General features: G+C 43.6%; 1 protein-coding gene across 1 annotated transcript in view; it reads right to left on the bottom strand.

Moving 5' to 3' along the window:
* Nucleotides 1-4,712: 4,712 nt before the first annotated feature.
* The window catches only part of LOC148025791 (elongation factor P (EF-P) family protein), a 108,958-nt gene continuing 94,465 nt past the window's right edge, over nt 4,713-19,205 (bottom strand). The window contains exons 6-7 of the mRNA XM_087692149.1: nt 5,104-5,185; nt 4,713-5,022 (exon numbers count right to left, since the gene is read on the bottom strand). Coding sequence (XP_087548275.1) covers nt 4,904-5,022; nt 5,104-5,185 — 201 coding nt within the window. The 3' untranslated portion in view covers nt 4,713-4,903. The remainder of the gene's footprint in view (nt 5,023-5,103; nt 5,186-19,205) is intronic.

The raw sequence follows: 19,205 nt of genomic DNA on the forward strand, positions 1-19,205 counted from the left end.
CTTCGCTTACTCCAATGTCCTTGATCCTCCCAAGAGAATAGAAATGAAAGTGGCAGTCCTCAAGAATGAAGGGGAGATTCCTTCGATGTCACACACACTCTCTCTCTCTCATTGTTGTAAGGAAGCACTTACACAAGGAGATGATAGTTTAAATGATTCTCCCTTGTTTGCATTATTCAAGGGATGAGAACCTTGATCGGTACTTTTGCAACACATGACACATTCTCAAGGAGGCATAGGTTTTCCTCATGCTAAGACTTGACAATGATACTTATCCTTTTTTGTCATCAAGATTTATTGATCTTTATATGGACAAAATCACAAGTAGGTAATCTTGTAAAATAGAAAATTAATTTAGCAAGACGTCTAGATTGTTTGGAGTGTGTACACTCCCATGAGAATGCTAACGTAGCACTCCCTTTCACTATTATAGCCTTGCTTGAAGAGAAGAAGTTGTGATCTAAGAGTAGCCTCCAATGGTGCTTCGATTGCTCGAATTTCCTGAATCCTTCCAAGATAATAGAAATGAAAGAGGAAGTTCTCACGAATGTAAGGGAAGATTCCTCTCTCTCACTGTCACAAACACTCTCATACACATTTCTGTAAGAAGGCACTTACGCAAGGGGATGACACATTAAATGCTTCTCCCTTGTTTGCATTATTGAAGAAATGAGAGCATTAAATGGTTCTTCTATAGCATAAGGCATGGTTTCAAGGAGATACAAGTTTTCCTTGGGTTAAAACTTGGCAATGATGGCTATCCTCTTTCATCAAAATTTATTGATATTTATATGGATGAAACTGTCAGAAGTGGTGCAGCAATGGAAGCATAAACAACATGTTGAAATAAACTGTTGAAACACAAGACAAGAGAAAGAATGAATGAATGAACACATTTACAGATGAGAACACAGATGTATGCCCGAGAAACAGAATCCATATCGAACACAAGACATCAGCATACAACAATGAGTCACTGGCTATGTGGGCACCCTAGCACTGGCTCCTCTCTCCCCAGAAGAATCCACAAATGATGGCTGAAGTACACAAGAGGGGGAGGAGCCCTAGCAATATATAGGCATAAAATGGGGGGAGCAATAAATGCAAAGTCAACTAGCATTTAATGTTGTTCGACCAGCATTAAATGCTCCCTAGCCCTAAAAAAGGGCACTAGAAAATGCCAAATAAATACTACATATAATGTTGTAACCTCTACAATACAGATTCACACCTGAGCTGACTAATCTGCTAACACCCTCTCTCAGATCAGGGGTGATCTGATACAATACAATAGTACAATGATGGGGTATCATAAACTATACAACATAGAACCACCAGAAGAACCATGGATATCCAAGCAATGAGTGGCCAGCCCACCACCAAGATGCCTCGGAGAGTATCTAACGGCGATGTCGATCATAACAGTACCACCTGAAAATAGAGAAGAATCATGGTAGCTCTCTGTGTTATGTCACCTATGTCACTCAAGACATACAAGACCAATCCGCCAAACATGTCTCTGAACATGTGACCATGGAATCCTAGCCTTCGGCCAGAACCGCCAAAGTGTCCCCTCATATGGACTCAAGATGAAAGCCTCCCGCTCTCTGTCAAGTAACTAGCCCATTATGAACTTGGATGTCAATTCTAGCTCCAGGATTTGTACATGCCAGACTTCGGTCGATGCTTCAAGGATATCCCTCTCTAGATCTTGTGCATCTGTATAGACGTATAGATGAGGCACGGTTGTCCTAGCTCACCACCCTCTCAAACTCCCTCAGAGAGTCGTGAGGGATGTCCACATCACCACCACTAGAAAGCAGCTAAGGAAGGGGCCACTAAGCCCTTCCCACAATCCAAAGAAGAGGATCACTTCTGCGCCTTGGACTTTGCCTTGGTTGGAGGATCAGAATCGGAATCTGAGGCAGATGATGACTCGTCAGAGGAGTTCACATCCCGCTTCGTCTTCTCCTCCTTTTTCTTTCGGGAATCCGCTAACTCTTTGCATTCCTTCCATAAATGAATTTTCTTGCCATAGTGGTAACATTGGGCCTTCCACTTCTTCATCTTTGAACTCCTCTAAAGCTACAAGAGCCTCACCTGAACCTCCATAATGTGACGGAAACCGCCCCTATAGTTGCAAAGTAGCCTCATGCTCAAGTAGCATAGAGGACATGTGAAGAAAAGTAACAAGAGTTGTAGATGTCTGCGTCCGTAAAGCATTCGCCACTCCATCAAATTTCCAAGGAAGCTTTTAGAGTACCTTAGCAACAAGATGTGTCTCTGATAGAGCAGACTGCATAGTGCGAAGCTAGTCCTGGAGTTGGATAACACGAAGGAGGAAGGATTGAATCGTATCTTTGGATTCAAACTTCATCTGCTAGAGCTAACCATATAGAGTAAGAGCCCTCATGGTGGAAGAAGCCTGGTACATCAAGAGAGGAAACACAACCAAACCACAAGCATAGACTGCAAAAAGTTGTGCTACCAATCGCCCAACCCAAAATAGTACTGTAAACAGCAAAACGCAGGTTGCACACTGCCTAAACAGGTGTAGGGAATTGTCGCCAACAGCCTGATGAGGAAAACACAGGCAACAGGAGGTGTTGGACAAGCAGACGATACATATGCTGATCAAAACGCAGAGTATGGATGCAAAAATCTAATCGCAATCAGGTTGACAGTAGTCACCAAGGCAACAAAGGGATAAATCAATCCTAAAAACAGCAATAAAACACAAAAGCTGAAAATTGATACCATGTCATAAGTGGTACTGCAATGGAAGCATAAACAACATGCTGAAATAAACTATTGAAACACAAGACAAGAGAAAGAATGAATGAATAAACACAAATACATATGAGAACTCAGATGTATGCCCGAGAAACGGAATCCATATCAAACACAAGACATCATCATATAATAGTCACTGGTTATGTGGGCACCCTGGCACCGGATCCTCTCTCCCCAGAAAAATCCACAAATGATGGCTGAAGTACACGAGGAGAAGCCCTAGCAATATATAGGCATAAAATGGGAGAAGCAATAAATGCAATCGACTAGCATTTAATGCTGACTGACTAGCATTAAATGCTCTCTAGCCCTAAAAAAGGGCACCAAAAAATGCCAAATAAATACTATATAAAATGTTGTAGCGTCTATAGCAAAGATTCACACATTAGCTGACTAATCTGCCAACAAAAACTACTAATAAAATAGACAATTAAGTTAGCGAGATGTCTTCATTGTTTGGGGTGTGTACATTTCCATCTAACCACTTTCTAATATCCTTGATAATTAAATTTTATGACTATGTTATTTATTTCATATATATAATTCTAGTATGTTAAAACATGCCTTTATTTATTTAATTATTCTCATGCTAACTTGTATTTGTCAACGTTCAACTCATGTGTAGAGATGTGGCGGCAGATCTTAGTCAATTAGCTCATGTGTAGGTGGATCTTAGTCAATTGGCTGAGATATTTTTTCATAGGATTTTACTTGGCAGGTGATGTTAGAATATTATTTTCGCAAATGTTATGGACATCACAATTGGCTGAGATATTTTTTCATAGGATTTTACTTGGTAGGTGACGTTAGAATATTATTTTCGCAAATGTTATGGACATCACCGACTACTAGCTTTGAGAAGGCATGATGTCCATCTATTGATCTTAGAGATTTATTCTTGTTACAAACATATACTTTTCCAATGGTTAAATCTCAAAAGTAAATTTAAATTTTAAAATGCAAGATCCATGTTGCACAAATAATGTGCTTTATGTAGAAGATGACTGTAAAAGGACTTGTTTTGGGAATACTAAAAATCCCTCCCTATGCATCGAAGGAAGATTGTACCCAATTTCTTGTCATGCTGAGCTACCCTTTATGCATTCAATCTAAACTAGCTGATTATATATATATATATATATATAGAGAGAGAGAGAGAGAGAGGCATTAGAACCTCCTCCAATGAAGGAATAATTACAAGCTTTTGGAGCCAGCAAAGGTACGCAGACACCAGGATGCACTGCCGATACAACTGCTTCGTTCACTCGACTAGAACACCGATAGTCCATGACACCTCCCACCATCCTTCATAACCCACCGTTTAGAGAGGCTACAATTGGATCATGAAGAAGCCATCAACCACTACTCCCAGGAAGCTGAGAAGTGTAGAGAAAAGTTCAACAAGAAGCTAACAGATAAAAGCATCAAGGAGGGATCTTTAGTGCTTCGATATGACAATCCCTTTGATAAAAGAAAGGATGGCAAGTTTCTCTACCGGTGGGAGGAACCGTTTTGGGTCACAAAAAAATTCAGCAATGGCTCCTACAAACTTCAAGACATTGAAGGAACGTCTTCCAGTTCTGACCGTAGATAATTCACATGCTTACAGTCACTTTCAGTGACAACATTGAGATAATCTGACACCCAACTCCCTGGCTGACACTCTTTAACTCACTCTGGCTACCAGTTGACTCCACTTGCTAGCCATCGAACTAGCTAATAGGCTAACTCTTTCTTTCTCAACCCACTGTAAATTAGGGAGTGACAATCACAAGAAACTCATCTAGCACTGTCCTATACCGACAATCGAATGGTGGAATGAAGCTCACAGTTAAGCTGCATACACGCATGCACACACTCACCTAGGCATGCACAGAGAGAGAGAGAGAGAGAGAGAGAGAGAGAGAGAGAGGGGTCAATTCAGTAATTTTACTATAATACTCATTCTTGGTTGATGACCTTCTACAAAATCTTTGTTTGACAGGGTCGAATAAAAATTTTGACCCACAAAATTTGTATATAGAATGGATTGATTGAAGAACAAAATCAATCAAACGAATATAACTCAGCCTTACAAGGATGTGACCTACAAATGGACAGCCTTTCCCACTCAAGCACGGCTCATGTAATTCCCCGTTCTCGTATCCACAAGGATCTCATCTCCAGTGTTTACAAACAAAGGCACATTAACTACAGCTCCAGTATCCAGAGTAGCAGGCTTTGTACCCCCTGTTAGTAAACAAAATAAACATTCTTAATTCTATCATATACACACAAGACGATAAGAATTCCAGCAAATCGACAAGGTACCTTGCGCCGTATCGCCCTTCACACCAGGGTCTGTTTGCACCACCTGCAACTTGACAGTAATAGGAACCTCCACGTCTATTACCTAAGCAACCAGTCAGAAAATAGACACTCTTAAATAGCAATACGGCAACAAACAAAAAGGGCTATGTCACATGCAGGGGGAGGTCCAAATTAAAAAGAATACAAATATCATGTGAACAGCAGCTATGATCCTTCCAAATCGTGGATGTAAAAGTAAGAGAGTACAAGTAACATCTATTGAATTATTGGTGAAACACTAAAAAGACCAAAGTTTCAAGCAAAAACCCAAAAAGGACCCAGAAATCTTTATATTTACATCACAACCAACCAAATATAGTGTCATGAAAGAGTTTAGAGATAAATATCTGTTACTTTAGTTACTTCCAACTCAATTAATCCACAAAATTGGGGCAGCCATAGAAACATGGAACAGGCAAAAGGGCCCTTGGACCAGCAAAACGCCCTTTCGAAACACACATGAACGAGAAACGTGTTCCCAACAAAGGGAATGTTCAAACTGCCGTTCCCAACAATGTCCCAATGTTGGAAGCATTCCCAACTAAGGAATGTCGTCAAGAACATGGTGTTCTTGGCATGGGACTTGGTGGCTATCTCACAAGAGGCTCCATACATTCCACACACTCCTTCGCCTTCATTGTTGTTTGTGCCTGAACCATGGATGCCTCTACCTTCCGCTTGCCTACTACAACATGCCTTCCCTGCCATTCATCTCTCTCTTTCTTTTTTTCGTAATAGGTAATTGTATTAATTACGAAAAAAAGTACAAGATTACATGATTACAAGATGCAGGATGGCTCTAGGCCATTGTGCATAAACTCAATTTACAGAAGATCAAATAATTAAATGAGCACAAGTCACAGCAAAGAAGCAACAGACCTTGCCATATGCCAACAAGCTAAATCCTCCCTTGGGAGAAGATCAGCATGTAGCACAAGATCTAATTGCTAGTGTAGAAGACCCTTGAGTTTGGTTATGCGTCCCCAGATGCCCAAGATAAAAGCATTCTAGGTGATCCAATTATGCCAACAGCCCCCAAATTTGAAAATATGGAACAAGAGATTCATATGTAGCTGCACGGGGGTGGGATATTTGGCCCTCGGAAAAACTTTATCAAAGGGTGCAGCAATAGACGAACAACCGCTTTGCCGAATGTTTGTTAGAACAGTCCAAATTTTCTTAGCCAAAGGAAAGGAAATAAGTATATGAAGCAAAGATCAACCTTGCAAGGTTTATTTGCTTAACAACTAAGCGCTCATTTTTTTCAAGAGATTCCATCTCTAACAGCATGGCTTTATACCATTTCTTGCTATCTTCTCTGTCCATTGCTTTCTTGAAGCAAGACAATTCACCACAGTTTGTCACCATGACATATTCAGCCACATTAATTGCACCAGGAACAAACCTATCAGGTTGTCTAGTAACCCTAGATGATCTCCTAGCCCAATGGTCATTGTTTGCTGGCTGTTTCTCCAAATTTCCATTTTCAGCATGCTGTCCTGGCATTTCAACATGCAAATCAGCATTAGCAGCTTGCTGTCTTGGCTGTTCCTGCACATATAATGGCTCATTTTAATAGGCAATAGCTGGCTGATCATTTTCAGCATCATTTCTTGAATTTACAGATTCATTTACAGCAGGTATTTGCTACTGTACAGCTGGCACATTTTGCTATCCAAAAGGTATTTCTTCCTAGAATACAACCCTACGGACCTCCTCAGTCTTTTTGGGTTGTTTATGCATGCGATCTTCCTGGAAGATAACGTCATTCCTGCGTACTACTTTCCTTTTCTTGGGAGCCCACAATCTATACCCCCTTTTCACCCTCATCACCATATCCTAGGAAAATGCATTTATACGACTTTGGCTCAAGTTTGCTACATTTTTCTTTACAAATGTGCACAAAAGCCTCACAGCCAAACACTTTCAAATGAGCATATGAAGATGCCCCCCCCCCCCCACCCCCCAAAGACCTGTTTGGCGACCGATTAATTAAGTGAACGGCTGTTATAACAACCTCTGCCCAAAAACCATAGGGCAATGCAGCATGAGACACCATCGTATGGACCTTATCCTGTATGGTCCGATTCATATGCTCTGCAACCCCATTTTGGGGCGGATTATGAGGAGCAGTTAGCTCCCTCTTTTACCTTTGTTGTCACAAAATGCTTGAAAGGCCTTGGACACATATTCCCCACCATTGTCAAAGCAAAGATACTTAAGTGTCTTATCTGTTTGATTTTCAGCCAATACCAAGAATTTTCTTAACTTATCAAGTACTTCATCCTTGCTACGAATGGGATAAACCCATACCTTCCGTGTAGCATCATCGACAAAGGTGAAAAAATATTTCTTTCCCCCTAAAGATAATCCTGGCATTTGATATACATCCGAATGTACTAACTCTAGAGGAGAAGATTTCAAAGAAAGAGACTTTTTGTGAGACGTTTGTGCATGTTTGCCATAAATACAATGACCACAATGCTCAAAATCAGCATAACGAAGACAAGACAAGTAATCCAAACGAGAAAGCAATTTCATTCCTATTTGACTCATGTGTCCCAACCGGCCATGCCACAAAGAAACCCTTGGCTGTTCGGTCACGTAAACAACATGGCCACGCACACTAGATACATGAAGTGGATACAAAGTATCACTCTTGCAACCCCTGGCAATAAGCCTAGATCCCTTACAGATCTTCCATTTTCCATCACCAAAGGTGGTATGAAAACCATCATCATCCAGCTACCCCGTGCTAATCAAGCTCTTCTTGAGCTGAGGTACATGCTGTACATGCTGAAGTGTAAAGACAGAGCCATGCTGAAACTGTAACTACACACTACCAATACCAGCAATCTCACATGCATAGTTGTCCCCAAGATGGACAACACCATGTCGACCCCCTGTATAGGCAGAAAACCACTCACAATGAGGGGTGACATGAAAGAAAGCACCTGAATCAAGAATCTAGGTATGCAAGCCATCATCTGTATCTACAAGTAAAGCATGTGCACCAAAGTGTGAAGAGACAAAGAGTATGTCACTCCCACTGTCACTGTCATGAGTGACTACATTCACCTCTTCAATTTTTACAGTGCTCTTCTTAGGCTGACTGTCCTTCTCTTCCTTGCTATCATCTGTCTTCTTGCCTTTTCCTTTCTCTTTCTTCCATTTGTAGCAGTCACGTTTAAAGTGACCCTTCTTGCCACAATGATGGCATTCCATATCTTTGCCACGTAATTTACAGCATCCCTTGCCATCATATTTGCCCTTTTGTTGTGATCTACCCCTAGTACGCAAAGCACTGGAAGACTTACTGGATACATTGTTCTACGGATTCATCTCTTCCATAAGTAGAGCACTCTCTACATCAGCATACAAAAGGATTACATTAGAATTGCTCATAGCAGTCCTAAATGTATCCCAACTCTCTGGTAGAGTGCAAAGCAAGAAAGTATCCTTAAATTCCTCATCAATCATGGACTTCAAGGCAACCAGCTGGCTGAAAATGGAGTTAAACTCACTCAAGTGAGTAGACATTGCTGTACCTTCTTTCATACGCAAATCCATAAGCTTTTTCAGCCAATACACTTTGCTTGCAACACTCTTCTGGGCATACAGTTCTTCCAGTCTAGTCCGTATAGCATATGCAAAATCCAAACCTTCAATGTTGAAGAGCAAGGCATCAGAAATCAATAGCTCTATGGTTGAGGGTGCAAGCTCATTCAACTCATCCCAATCATCCTGATCCATGTCCGCAAGCTTTGCCCTTTTGGTTTTGATCAGCTTTTCCTGCTTCTTTTGTAACAGGATATTGTAGCACTATTTTTGCCAAACTGCAAAATTATGTGTGCCTTCAAGCTTCTTTATGTGCATCAGATTACTGCTGTCATTGCTGCCAGCCATGATTTTCAGCCCAAATGTGACAAAAAAACCAGCAAATGCAGGCCCAAATTGTCACCCAAGTGACCAAGGTACAAACAAGTACCAATCAGCAATAAATGACCACGCAGAAGCACAGATTTCAGATCTGTAATTAAATTTTCAGGAGCACCAAACCATGTGCTACAGCATTATCCAACTGATTACAGCTGTTCCAAGGGCATGTGCATCACATTACATGAGAAATCCCAAAATTTCAGCTGCAATTTCTGTTGTGTATGTACCCACGGGCATAAGATTTGACACTAACAGTCAAAAGCCCCGAAATTTTGTGCTCAAAGCATCAAACATACATGTACATTTCCTCCGTCATGCATAGGACAAGCCAGTTTTGCCAAAATAGAGTAATTTCAATAAAACCCCCAAATTTTACAAAGTGTTGATGTCCAAATCACACGGAATTCAACCTACATGTACATAAAATGCCCACACAGATTTTGCCCAAACTGCAAAAGCCCCAAATTGCACGGGGTCCAATGTGCCTCAATGTCGAGAAATTGGGTTATTTTCAGTCCAATTTGCGCATGTACATTAAAATCCCCAAATGTCAAGGACAAAATGTCACAAATTCTTGCAATTTCTAAGACAGATATCACTTTTGCAACTTGCTCGCACCGAATCTCGACAAATCCCCAAATTCTCCAAGTCCTACGTGCACTAATTTCAGTGAAATTGAAAGAATTTCACTAAAATGTGAAAAGTCCCAAAATTCCCGGGCAAATGTACACCGACTTTGAAATTTCTCAGTCAAATTGTCCAATTCTGTGTTGAGATCCCCAAATTCGGGAAAAGCCCCAAATTCTGGGCCACAATTGCACGAAATTCGGAAGTTGTGCCTCCACGCATGAACACTCGTCAGTGGGCACAAGGAATCTCAAAAAAATTTTGATTTTGTCAGAAATTATGACGGGTCCGTTTACACGCCAGGAGTCGTCGTGAGCCCTGCTGATGGTTCCATCTGTCGCACGCCTGCCAACGCGCATCGTCAGCACCCACTGGTCAACACCCCGCTGACTACTATCCGCTGAACCAATCCCACTGACTGTTGTCCCGCTGCGCTTATGCACCAGTCGACTGCTACTGCCCGTCACTCTTCTGCACCAATCGACTATCTCCTCTACTCACAAGCCTGCCTGCAACTCAGATGCACACTGGAATTATCGCCTGGAGTAACTATCACCTATCCACGACCTGTCGCACGCCTTCCAACCGTCCGTCACTGCTACACGCCCCCGTCAGTCCTATCGCCCACGTATGCGCTCTAATACCAGTTTGTAGGGACCGATTAGGCACTACGATCGAAACAGACTGTCCTACGCGCAATGAGAGCCAGAGAGAGTGAGAGAGAGCAGAGTAGAGAGTGAGCACGTTTTCAGGTACAATGACGAGTACGTACCTTTAGGTTTTTAGATAGATATATATGTGTAAGTACAAGTGCTAAGGGTGTGTTCACACCCGAGCACATTTAAAAGGCACGAGACCTTTATTCCCAACACCCTAATCCTTATCTGGTACAAGTGATCCCCCCTTGATCCACCCCCCCTCCTCCCACAAGAGGCGATGAGCCACACACACCTATATCCTCCTCGTGCCAGCAGTCTTCCCCCTCCCACACAGCCACCAACTCATCCGCCCCTGCCGCCCGTCACACTTTCCCGAGACAAGCACAGTTGTTGCCACAGGAGTTATTCTGTAGTGGCCCATGGTCCTACCTGTGAGTTGCGAAGCGCGGAGAGTTCCCACTACCTCTAGAGGTGGGGATCTTCGTGGTTCGCAAGTCAAGGAGGGCCAAGGTCCATCTACTAGCACCACCAAATGGACCAAACTACGCTTTTTTCCTTCACTCCTCTCACTCAGAGGAGTGGACGACGACACAGATAGAGGAGTTGAAGAGTCACGTGGCGGACCACACCTCCCAGTGGATGGGAGAGGAAGGACTAACACTGTTTACACAGCAGTGGCCTGGTTGCATGATGAACATTAACTGGTGGGCTGGTGTCGAGGTCCCACACTTGAGCATTATCTTTCAAACCCCTCCACAGTGGAGAGCTCCGCAGGATGTGATCAAGTGGCCCCTGGCACAGGCGGCCCATTTCTACCAATGTACAGAGTCACGACTCTCAACATGGTTGATAGATGCATTGATAGTACCACACCTAGAGCATCTATTACCCCTATGGTCCGACCGAGGACACCCATGGGGAACTGGAGTTCGCCGTCTAGACCGGTGGCAAAGCATACTTGCATGCCCCATAGTTTTTCCTCCTCATCAATAGCCTCCACACCAAACAGATGCCTGTTCAGTCAGTCACAAGTTTCCCCATGAGCTTACATGATAGATGACGGAGACCGATTTCTTGAAAATGATGGAAGCACGAGTGTTCTTCACCTCCCAGCCACGCCTAGATAAGTGCTGGCCCCCAAAGCTAATCTCTTTGCCAGCCGTCAACTTCCTGGAGTCCTACTATTCCTGGACTCCCTTACTCTCTAGGCTCCCCTTAACCCCGTTCGGGCGCCCAAGAGCCCGGACGGTCATTCTCGTGCATGTTCCCCTAAATTTACCTTAATGTGACATTAAATATTCCTTTTAATGTCACATTCCACACTTATGACCTTAATGTGACATTAAATATCACTTTTAATGTCACATTAATGTCACGTTTCCTTCCCCTTAAGAATCGTTTTCGTCCTCGAAAACGATATTTGGAAGGTCTAACTGTAAATCGGGAAACCTTTTCTTTAAAGTACTTACTCGCTCCCATGTTGAGCTTTCTTCTGAACAATCTTTCCACTTAACCAAACATTCTTGATAAATAGTATTCCTCGTTCGTCTATTACGAACATTTAATATTTTTTCTAGTTCATGTGGATTAGATTGGTCATAGAATAACTCCTCAATATCATCATTTAAAATTAGATTATCCAAATCACCCAGCTTCTTCCTTAGTTTGCTTACATGAAAAACTGGATGTATTTTACTACCAATAGGTAGTTGGAGCTTGTAAGCCAATTCTCCCACCCTTTTTAGTATTATGAAAGGACCACAATACCTTGGTGAAAGCTTTGGACAATGTCCCTTTTTCATAGTTTTAGTTTGTTCAGGCACCTTAAGATAGACCAATTCTCCTTCTTCAAAGGAGATGTCTCTACGGTGAGGATCTGCATATGCTCTAGCTCGACTTTTTTAATATTTTCTTGAGCAAATTTTAACATACTATTCATATCCTCCAAAAAGTCTTTAGCTGTCTGAACCTTTTCCTTATGCAATCCTACTGCAAAAGGAGCTCTGGGCTGAAATCCATACATCAACATAAATGGACTATATCCAGTGGAAGAGTGTTTGGCACTGTTATATGCAAACTCTGCTATCGGTAAATACTCTTCCCAATTAGTTTGCCTTTTGCTTACATATGCCCTAAGCATATCTTCAAGAATTTGGTTAACCCTTTCAGTTTGCCCATCTGTTTGCGGGTGATCCGCCGTACTCATGCTAAGTTTAGTATCCAATTTCCTAAATACCGCACGCCAAAAATGGCTATCAAATTTTCTATCACGATCAGAAACTATATTTGCCGGAAGGCCATACAATCGGTATATGTTCTCTACGAACAATCTAGCCAATTCTGGTGTTTTAACATCAGTTGAAGTTGGAATAAACCTAGCCATTTTGGTTAACCTATCCACAATTACCCACACAGAGTCGTGCCCCCTCTGTGTTCTAGGTAGAGCAACAATAAAGTCCATGGAGATACTCTCCCATTTTCCCGAAGGAATTTCTAATGGATTGAGAAGTCCTCCCATTTTTAATTTTTCAGCTTTATTAACCTGGCATTTATTACATTTGACCACATAGTCAAGGACGTCCTTATTCATTCCAGGCCAATAGAACTGCCTTTTAATAAGACTATAAGTCTTATTAACTCCTGGATGTCCTGCACTAGGGGTATCATGACACTCAAAGAGTATCAGGCGCCTTATTTCTATATCTTTCGGGACACATACCCTACCCTTGTAGAGTAAATAACCATTATCAATGGTAAAATTCTTCCACTTGAATCCAGTTTGAGCAACCCCTAATGCTCCATTTCCTAGTTGAACATCCTCAGATATTCCTTCCTCAGTAGAAGCACTTTCATTTGGATCCCCATTTTTTATTGCTTCCCATATGTTAGAATATGCCGGATCAACCTGGCATTTCCCTTTTAAAGATTCAAGCAAGTTGGAAGTGAACTAAGTAAAACTCAATTCATTAATGATGGGCATTCTGCTGAGTGCATCAACTACTATATTATACTTTCCTTTTCTATATCTTATCTCATAGTCGAACTCTTGGAGGAGTTCGGCCCATCTGGCTTTACGCCCATGTAAATCTGGTTGATCATTAAGCCACTTAATGCTTTCATGATCCGATAAAATCAAAAGTTTGGCACCATACAAATAGTGCCTCCATTTCTTCATTGCATGTACTATTGCATACAGCTCCCTCTCATAAACAGAATAATTCTGTTTTGCACGATCTAATTTCTTGCTTTCAAAAGCAACTGGTCAACCTTCTTGTAATAAGACCGCGCCTATTGCCTTATCACTGGCATCAGCTTCAACCACAAATGGTTTATTGGGATCCACTATTAATAATACTGGAGCTGTAGCAATAGCTACCTTAAGTTTTTGAAAACTTTCATTTTGGTCTGTTCCCCAATTAAAACTTTTCCCTTTTCCTTTAAGTTGGTCTGTCATTGGAACAGCTATTTTGGCATAATCTCGAATGAATCTACGATAAAATCCAGATAAACCTAGGAAGATCTGCAGCTCTTCCAGGTTCCGTGGAGGTGGCCATTCAATAATTGCCTTTGCTTTTTCTGGATCCATGTTGATTCCCTCTTTCGAGATTATATGCCCTAAATATTTGACCTCTTATGCAAAGAATTCACATTTAGTTTTCTTCGCATAAAGGGAATGTGTTCTTAACAGTTGGAATACTAATTGTAAGTGTTCCAAATATTCTTCTCTTGATTTACTAAAGATCAAGATATCATCCAAGAAGACTACTACAAAATGTCCTAGATAGGGCCGTAAAACACTATTCATCAGCTTCATAAAGGTAGCTGGTGCATTAGTGAGGCCAAAAGGCATCACCAAAAAATCATAATGCCCGTATCTAGTGCGAAATGCCGTCTTGGAAATATCTTGTGCCTTAATTCTTATTTGGTGATAACCTGATCTTAAGTCTATCTTTGTGAAGAATTTTGCCCCTTGCAATTGATCAAAAAGATCTTCCATTCTGGGCATAGGAAATTTATTCTTCACCGTTATTTTATTAAGTGCTCTATAGTCAACACAAAGTCACATAGAACCATCTTTTTTCTTTACCAATAAAATTGGTGAAGCCCAAGGTGAATTACTAGGTTGAATAAATCCTTTATCCAGGTAATCCTTAATTTGTCTCTCTTCTTGATGCTGTGTTTCACTTAACCTATACGGTGGTTTTGAAATTGGGTGTGTATCCTTATTTATATCAATTGGGTGATTTATTTCACCCCTATCTGGTGGAAGGCCACTTGGTAAATCAGAAGGAAACACATCTTTAAAATCATCTAACAAATTGTTCAATTCATTATTAACATTCAATTCGCAAACATAAGAAAATTGTTGCTTTATATTACAGAAAGTAAAAGTATTCTGTACAGGAAGAGACCATAGCATATATACCTCACAAACTTCCTTCTTTATCAGCTTCTGAACTTCAGTAGAACACAGCAAAGGATTATCAGATACTTCATGTTCACCTTGAATGACAAAAGTCTTACCATCCCTTTCAAATTCCAGTGTATTATGGTGATAGCTACGTTTTAAGGATGGTTCCAATCCCCATAGCCACTCCCTCCCTAGAGCAATATCAACTCTTTCCATGTTCATTATTTGGAAATCAAGCTTATCTTTATATCCTTGAATCTCGATTTCCAAATTGGATACCATTGTATCCCATATTTTATTGTCTTGGCCTTGCATCATACGAACAACATATTGATACTCACTGTTATGTTGGGGAAGTTTCAATTTTTTGACAAGTGCATAATTTATAAAATTATGTGTGGCAGAGTCATCAATCATGACTCTAACCCGTTTTCCAACTATCAATCCATGTACTCTAAGTAAATCATGTGGCCCAAAAGTAGGCTGCCACAAAGAAGTTGACATACAACACTTATGTTGTACATCCATGTGCAAGACCTCTAAAGATTTATACTTTTCATGGCCCTTTAATTCTAAGGTTTGCACTACATGAATTTGTTTTTCTTTTCCCTTGCCCTTGTTCTTTCCTTTTAATAGATGACGGAGACCGATTTCTTGAAATGATACCAATGATAGATGACGAAGACCGATTTCTTGAAAATGATGGAAGCACGAGTGTTCTTCACCTCCCAACCACGCCTAGATAAGTGCTGGCCCCCAAAGCTAATCTCTTTGCCAGCCGTCAACTTCCTGGAGTCCTACTATTCTTGGACTCCCTTACTCTCTAGGCTCCCCTTAACCCCGTTCGGGCGCCCAAGAGCCCGGACGGTCATTCTCGTGCATGTTCCCCTAAATTTACCTTAATGTGACATTAAATATTCCTTTTAATGTCACATTCCACACTTATGACCTTAATGTGACATTAAATATCACTTTTAATGTCACATTACACCTTGCATTCTGAAATGTGAATAGTCTCCACTACAGTGGGGCACGTGGTTCCAGGAAGTTGATTGTTTGGTAGGAGCTGCAGCCTATCCTTGCCGGACGGATCCACATCTTACTCCTACAGAAGCATAAGCTCACTCCCACCCAGGCCCAACGGGTTGGGAAGGTACTCCTGGGCAGCTGGCACACTTATTGCGAGCACGCCATAGGTGCCCACAGCAGGAGTGGAGGTGTATGCATCTCTATTGGCCCGAGTCTCGCCACTTGTGTACGAGACCACGGGACGATGGTGGCAGGGAGGGTTCTCTGGATCAGATTGGACATTGGGGACTCATGCCTTGGAGTCCTCAATGTCTATGCCCCTACAGAGATTAAGACACGCAGCAGGTTCTGGGTGGAGATTGCGGATAGACTCCCAAAGGTAGACTCCTGGATCATTGGAGGAAACTTCAACAACCTCGAGGCTTTGGAGAACCAGTAGGGCAAAGGCAGAAACTACCAAGGCATGGCGGGGGAGAAGCAGGAGGCATGGGAGGCCTTTCTACTAGCAGTCGGAGCACGCGATGCCTGGAGAGACCCTGCCTTTCACAGGAAGAAGAGGTCGCTGGACTTCTCTTGGGGATACAGGCGGCTAGGCGGAGTCCTGTTGGAACAGTCCGATAGGTTTTATGTGGGAGCGTGGGGAGGCTCTCGTGGAGGCCAAACTGAGCAGTTGGCAGGCACCACGTTGTCCAATCATTGCCCACCGGTTCTCCTGATACTTGATCCCCCAGCGTCTGCCCTAGACACACGATCCTATCGCATCCCTGACTCGATCTGTAGGAGGGAGGAGGTGACGAGACAGATAGAGCAGATTTGGACCAAGGAGTGGGGCAAAAGGAGAAAGATCGCAGAGGAGGTTGCATAGGTCCTAGCTGAGTCGAGCAGAATCTGCCAAGCGGCAACCATACAGGCTAGGCAGCAAAGCTAAGGAGAAGAAAGCACTCCGGCGAGACCTCGTAGCCACGCAAAGATTATTACAGGAGACATCAAGGGATCCCACCCTCCACGCACAGGAGGTGTGCGCGCGAGCAGCCATTGCTAGCCTAGAGGATAGGCGTTCGAAGTTCTCTTTCTGCACCTCAACAGCCTTCTAGGCGCGGAAGGGGGACACGATGTGCAGGGAGTTCTTCCAAGTGCACTAGCCTCGCACCGCAGGAGAGCAGATACGCAACCCCCGCGATCAGTATGGGAGGACTCGTTCTAGCCTAGACGTGGTGATGGAGATTGCCATCGACTACTACAGGCGCCTTTTCCAACAGGAGACAGCCTCAACTAGAGGACAGCGATGTAGACAATAAGTCTGGGATCACATCCCGTCCCTCGTCACACAGGAGATGGGACGCTCCCTCCTAGCCCCCTTCACAAAGAAGGAACTAGAGGAGGCTTTCCATACACAGGATGGGCAGAAATGCCCGGGAGAAGATGGCCTCTCTAAGGCCTTCTTCACTACCTACTGGGAAGTGGTGAAGGACCCCCTATTGATGGCCTTCAAAGAAATTTTCACTTCAGGACAAATGCCAAGGAGTCTTTCGGCACGCCTTATCAATCTTCTCCCCAAAGGGGGAGACCAATTGAAGCTTTCCCACTGGAGACCGATCACCTTATTGTCTGTGGCCTATAAGACACTGGCAAAGATGATTGGTAGACGACTACGCCCCATGCTTCCAGACATCATCCATGATACACAGACACGCTTTGTCTAGGATAGGAGCATCCTAGATAATGTTTTCACCTTCATTGAGGCGACAGAGTGGGCTCAGCACAGTGGGCAAAGACTGGCCATACTACTCTCAGATTTCGAGAAAGCTTATGATAGGGATTTCCTAGAGGGCACCATGGTGAGGTTGGGTTTCCCCCATGTTTGGATTCGCGGGGTCTCTGCACTTTATAGATCGGCCACCAGCAAGGTTCTCATGGGTGGAAGGCGAGGGGAGGAGTTTCGGCTGGAGAGATTGGCCCAACAGGGCTGCCCCCTGGCCCCATACCTGTTTCTACTCTTTGCAGAGGCGATGTCTCACTTCCTCAGGTCACGTGTCAGCAGATTACGCGGCCTCCAACTTCTAGTGAGAGAGGAATCTGAGTTGTTAGCCTCAGAGTATGCATATGACACAACACTCTACATTGAGGACAATGAGTTGATGCTGGAGAGAGCGAGGCTGGCTCTTTACGTCTTCTCTTCTGCAGTCGGAGCGAAAATCAACTGGCGAAAGGCGGTTGGTTTCCTCACAGATCCGGATTCTAGCACAGACTGGGGCGTCCACCTAGGATTTAGATGGGTGAGCAGAGGGCAAACCGTCCGGTACCTAGGGTTCCAAGTGGGACTCAACATCACTCCTCCTCAGCACTTTCTCCCTGTCCTTGATTCTATTCGGAGGAAGCTAACCTACTGGAGCACCGCTCGCCTCTCACTAGCCGGCCGAGCCCTAGTGGTCAACCAAGTTCTCCTAGCGAAGGCCTAGTACATCGCCTTGTGTTGGTGCTTCTCCTTATCCTGCATAGTGCAGCTTTGCCGCCTAGTGCAAAATTTCCTTTGGTCAGGGTCAGATGGCTCCAGGGACTCCAAGGCCAAGGTGGCGTGGGCGACCATCATATGGCATCGGTCAAAGGGAGGGCTTAGGATCATAGACCCAGAGTATCAGAGTATGGCCCTCTTGGGCAAGCTAGTTGTTCGCGGCCTCACACCAGGCGGGCAAACCTAGAAAGTCTTATTGCAAGAGGGTCTTCAAGATTGTAGACTGAGACTTGGCGGGGAGTGGAGGCCATCTCTGAGATGGATCTTCACGTGAGCCTAGATCACCCCCCCTAGATCACCTTTTCTACGCAGCTTACTCCACGTGTGGCAGGGCCTCCGTAAGGCCCTAATCCAGAGCCCCCTCAGGCTGCCAGGAGGAGATAGATCGTCAGCCGGTGATCTGGAACCCCCAGGTCAAAGATCGGGAAGGGGTACAGATTGGCGATGAGCACCCCCACATCCAGTGGGCTGGTTGGGAGGCCGGTCCGGCTTGTATCATCAGGACTTGGAGGGAGGTATACACGATAGCGAGCGAGGAGGTGCTGCAGCGTGTATCAAGCTACTAGAGAGGACTAGAGTTGAGGAGAAGGGAGATAGATGCATTGATACTGCTAGAGTGGCTTGCTCCCCCGATATGAGAGCCAATTGAGCCCTGAGAGGTACGGGCCGCTAGGTTTTCAGCAACAGGCATCCCCCTACAGATGGCAGGTAGGGTGGGTGGCGCCTCGCAGGGGATTTTCTTCACTGTTCAAGAGGGGGGGCATCTAGCCCTTAACAGAGAGCAACAGGATAAGGGGATAGCTACCCTTTCATGGAGGAGGATTTGGGTGGTGGGCCTTCAGGGGAAGACATGGCAACTGGACCCCTATGTTTTTTGGAGGGAGCT

The sequence above is a fragment of the Lygodium microphyllum genome, chromosome 14, assembly GCF_053477565.2.
Source record: "Lygodium microphyllum isolate KBCC chromosome 14, Lygodium_microphyllum_v1.1.10, whole genome shotgun sequence".
In the NCBI taxonomy this organism is placed as follows: domain Eukaryota; kingdom Viridiplantae; phylum Streptophyta; class Polypodiopsida; order Schizaeales; family Lygodiaceae; genus Lygodium; species Lygodium microphyllum.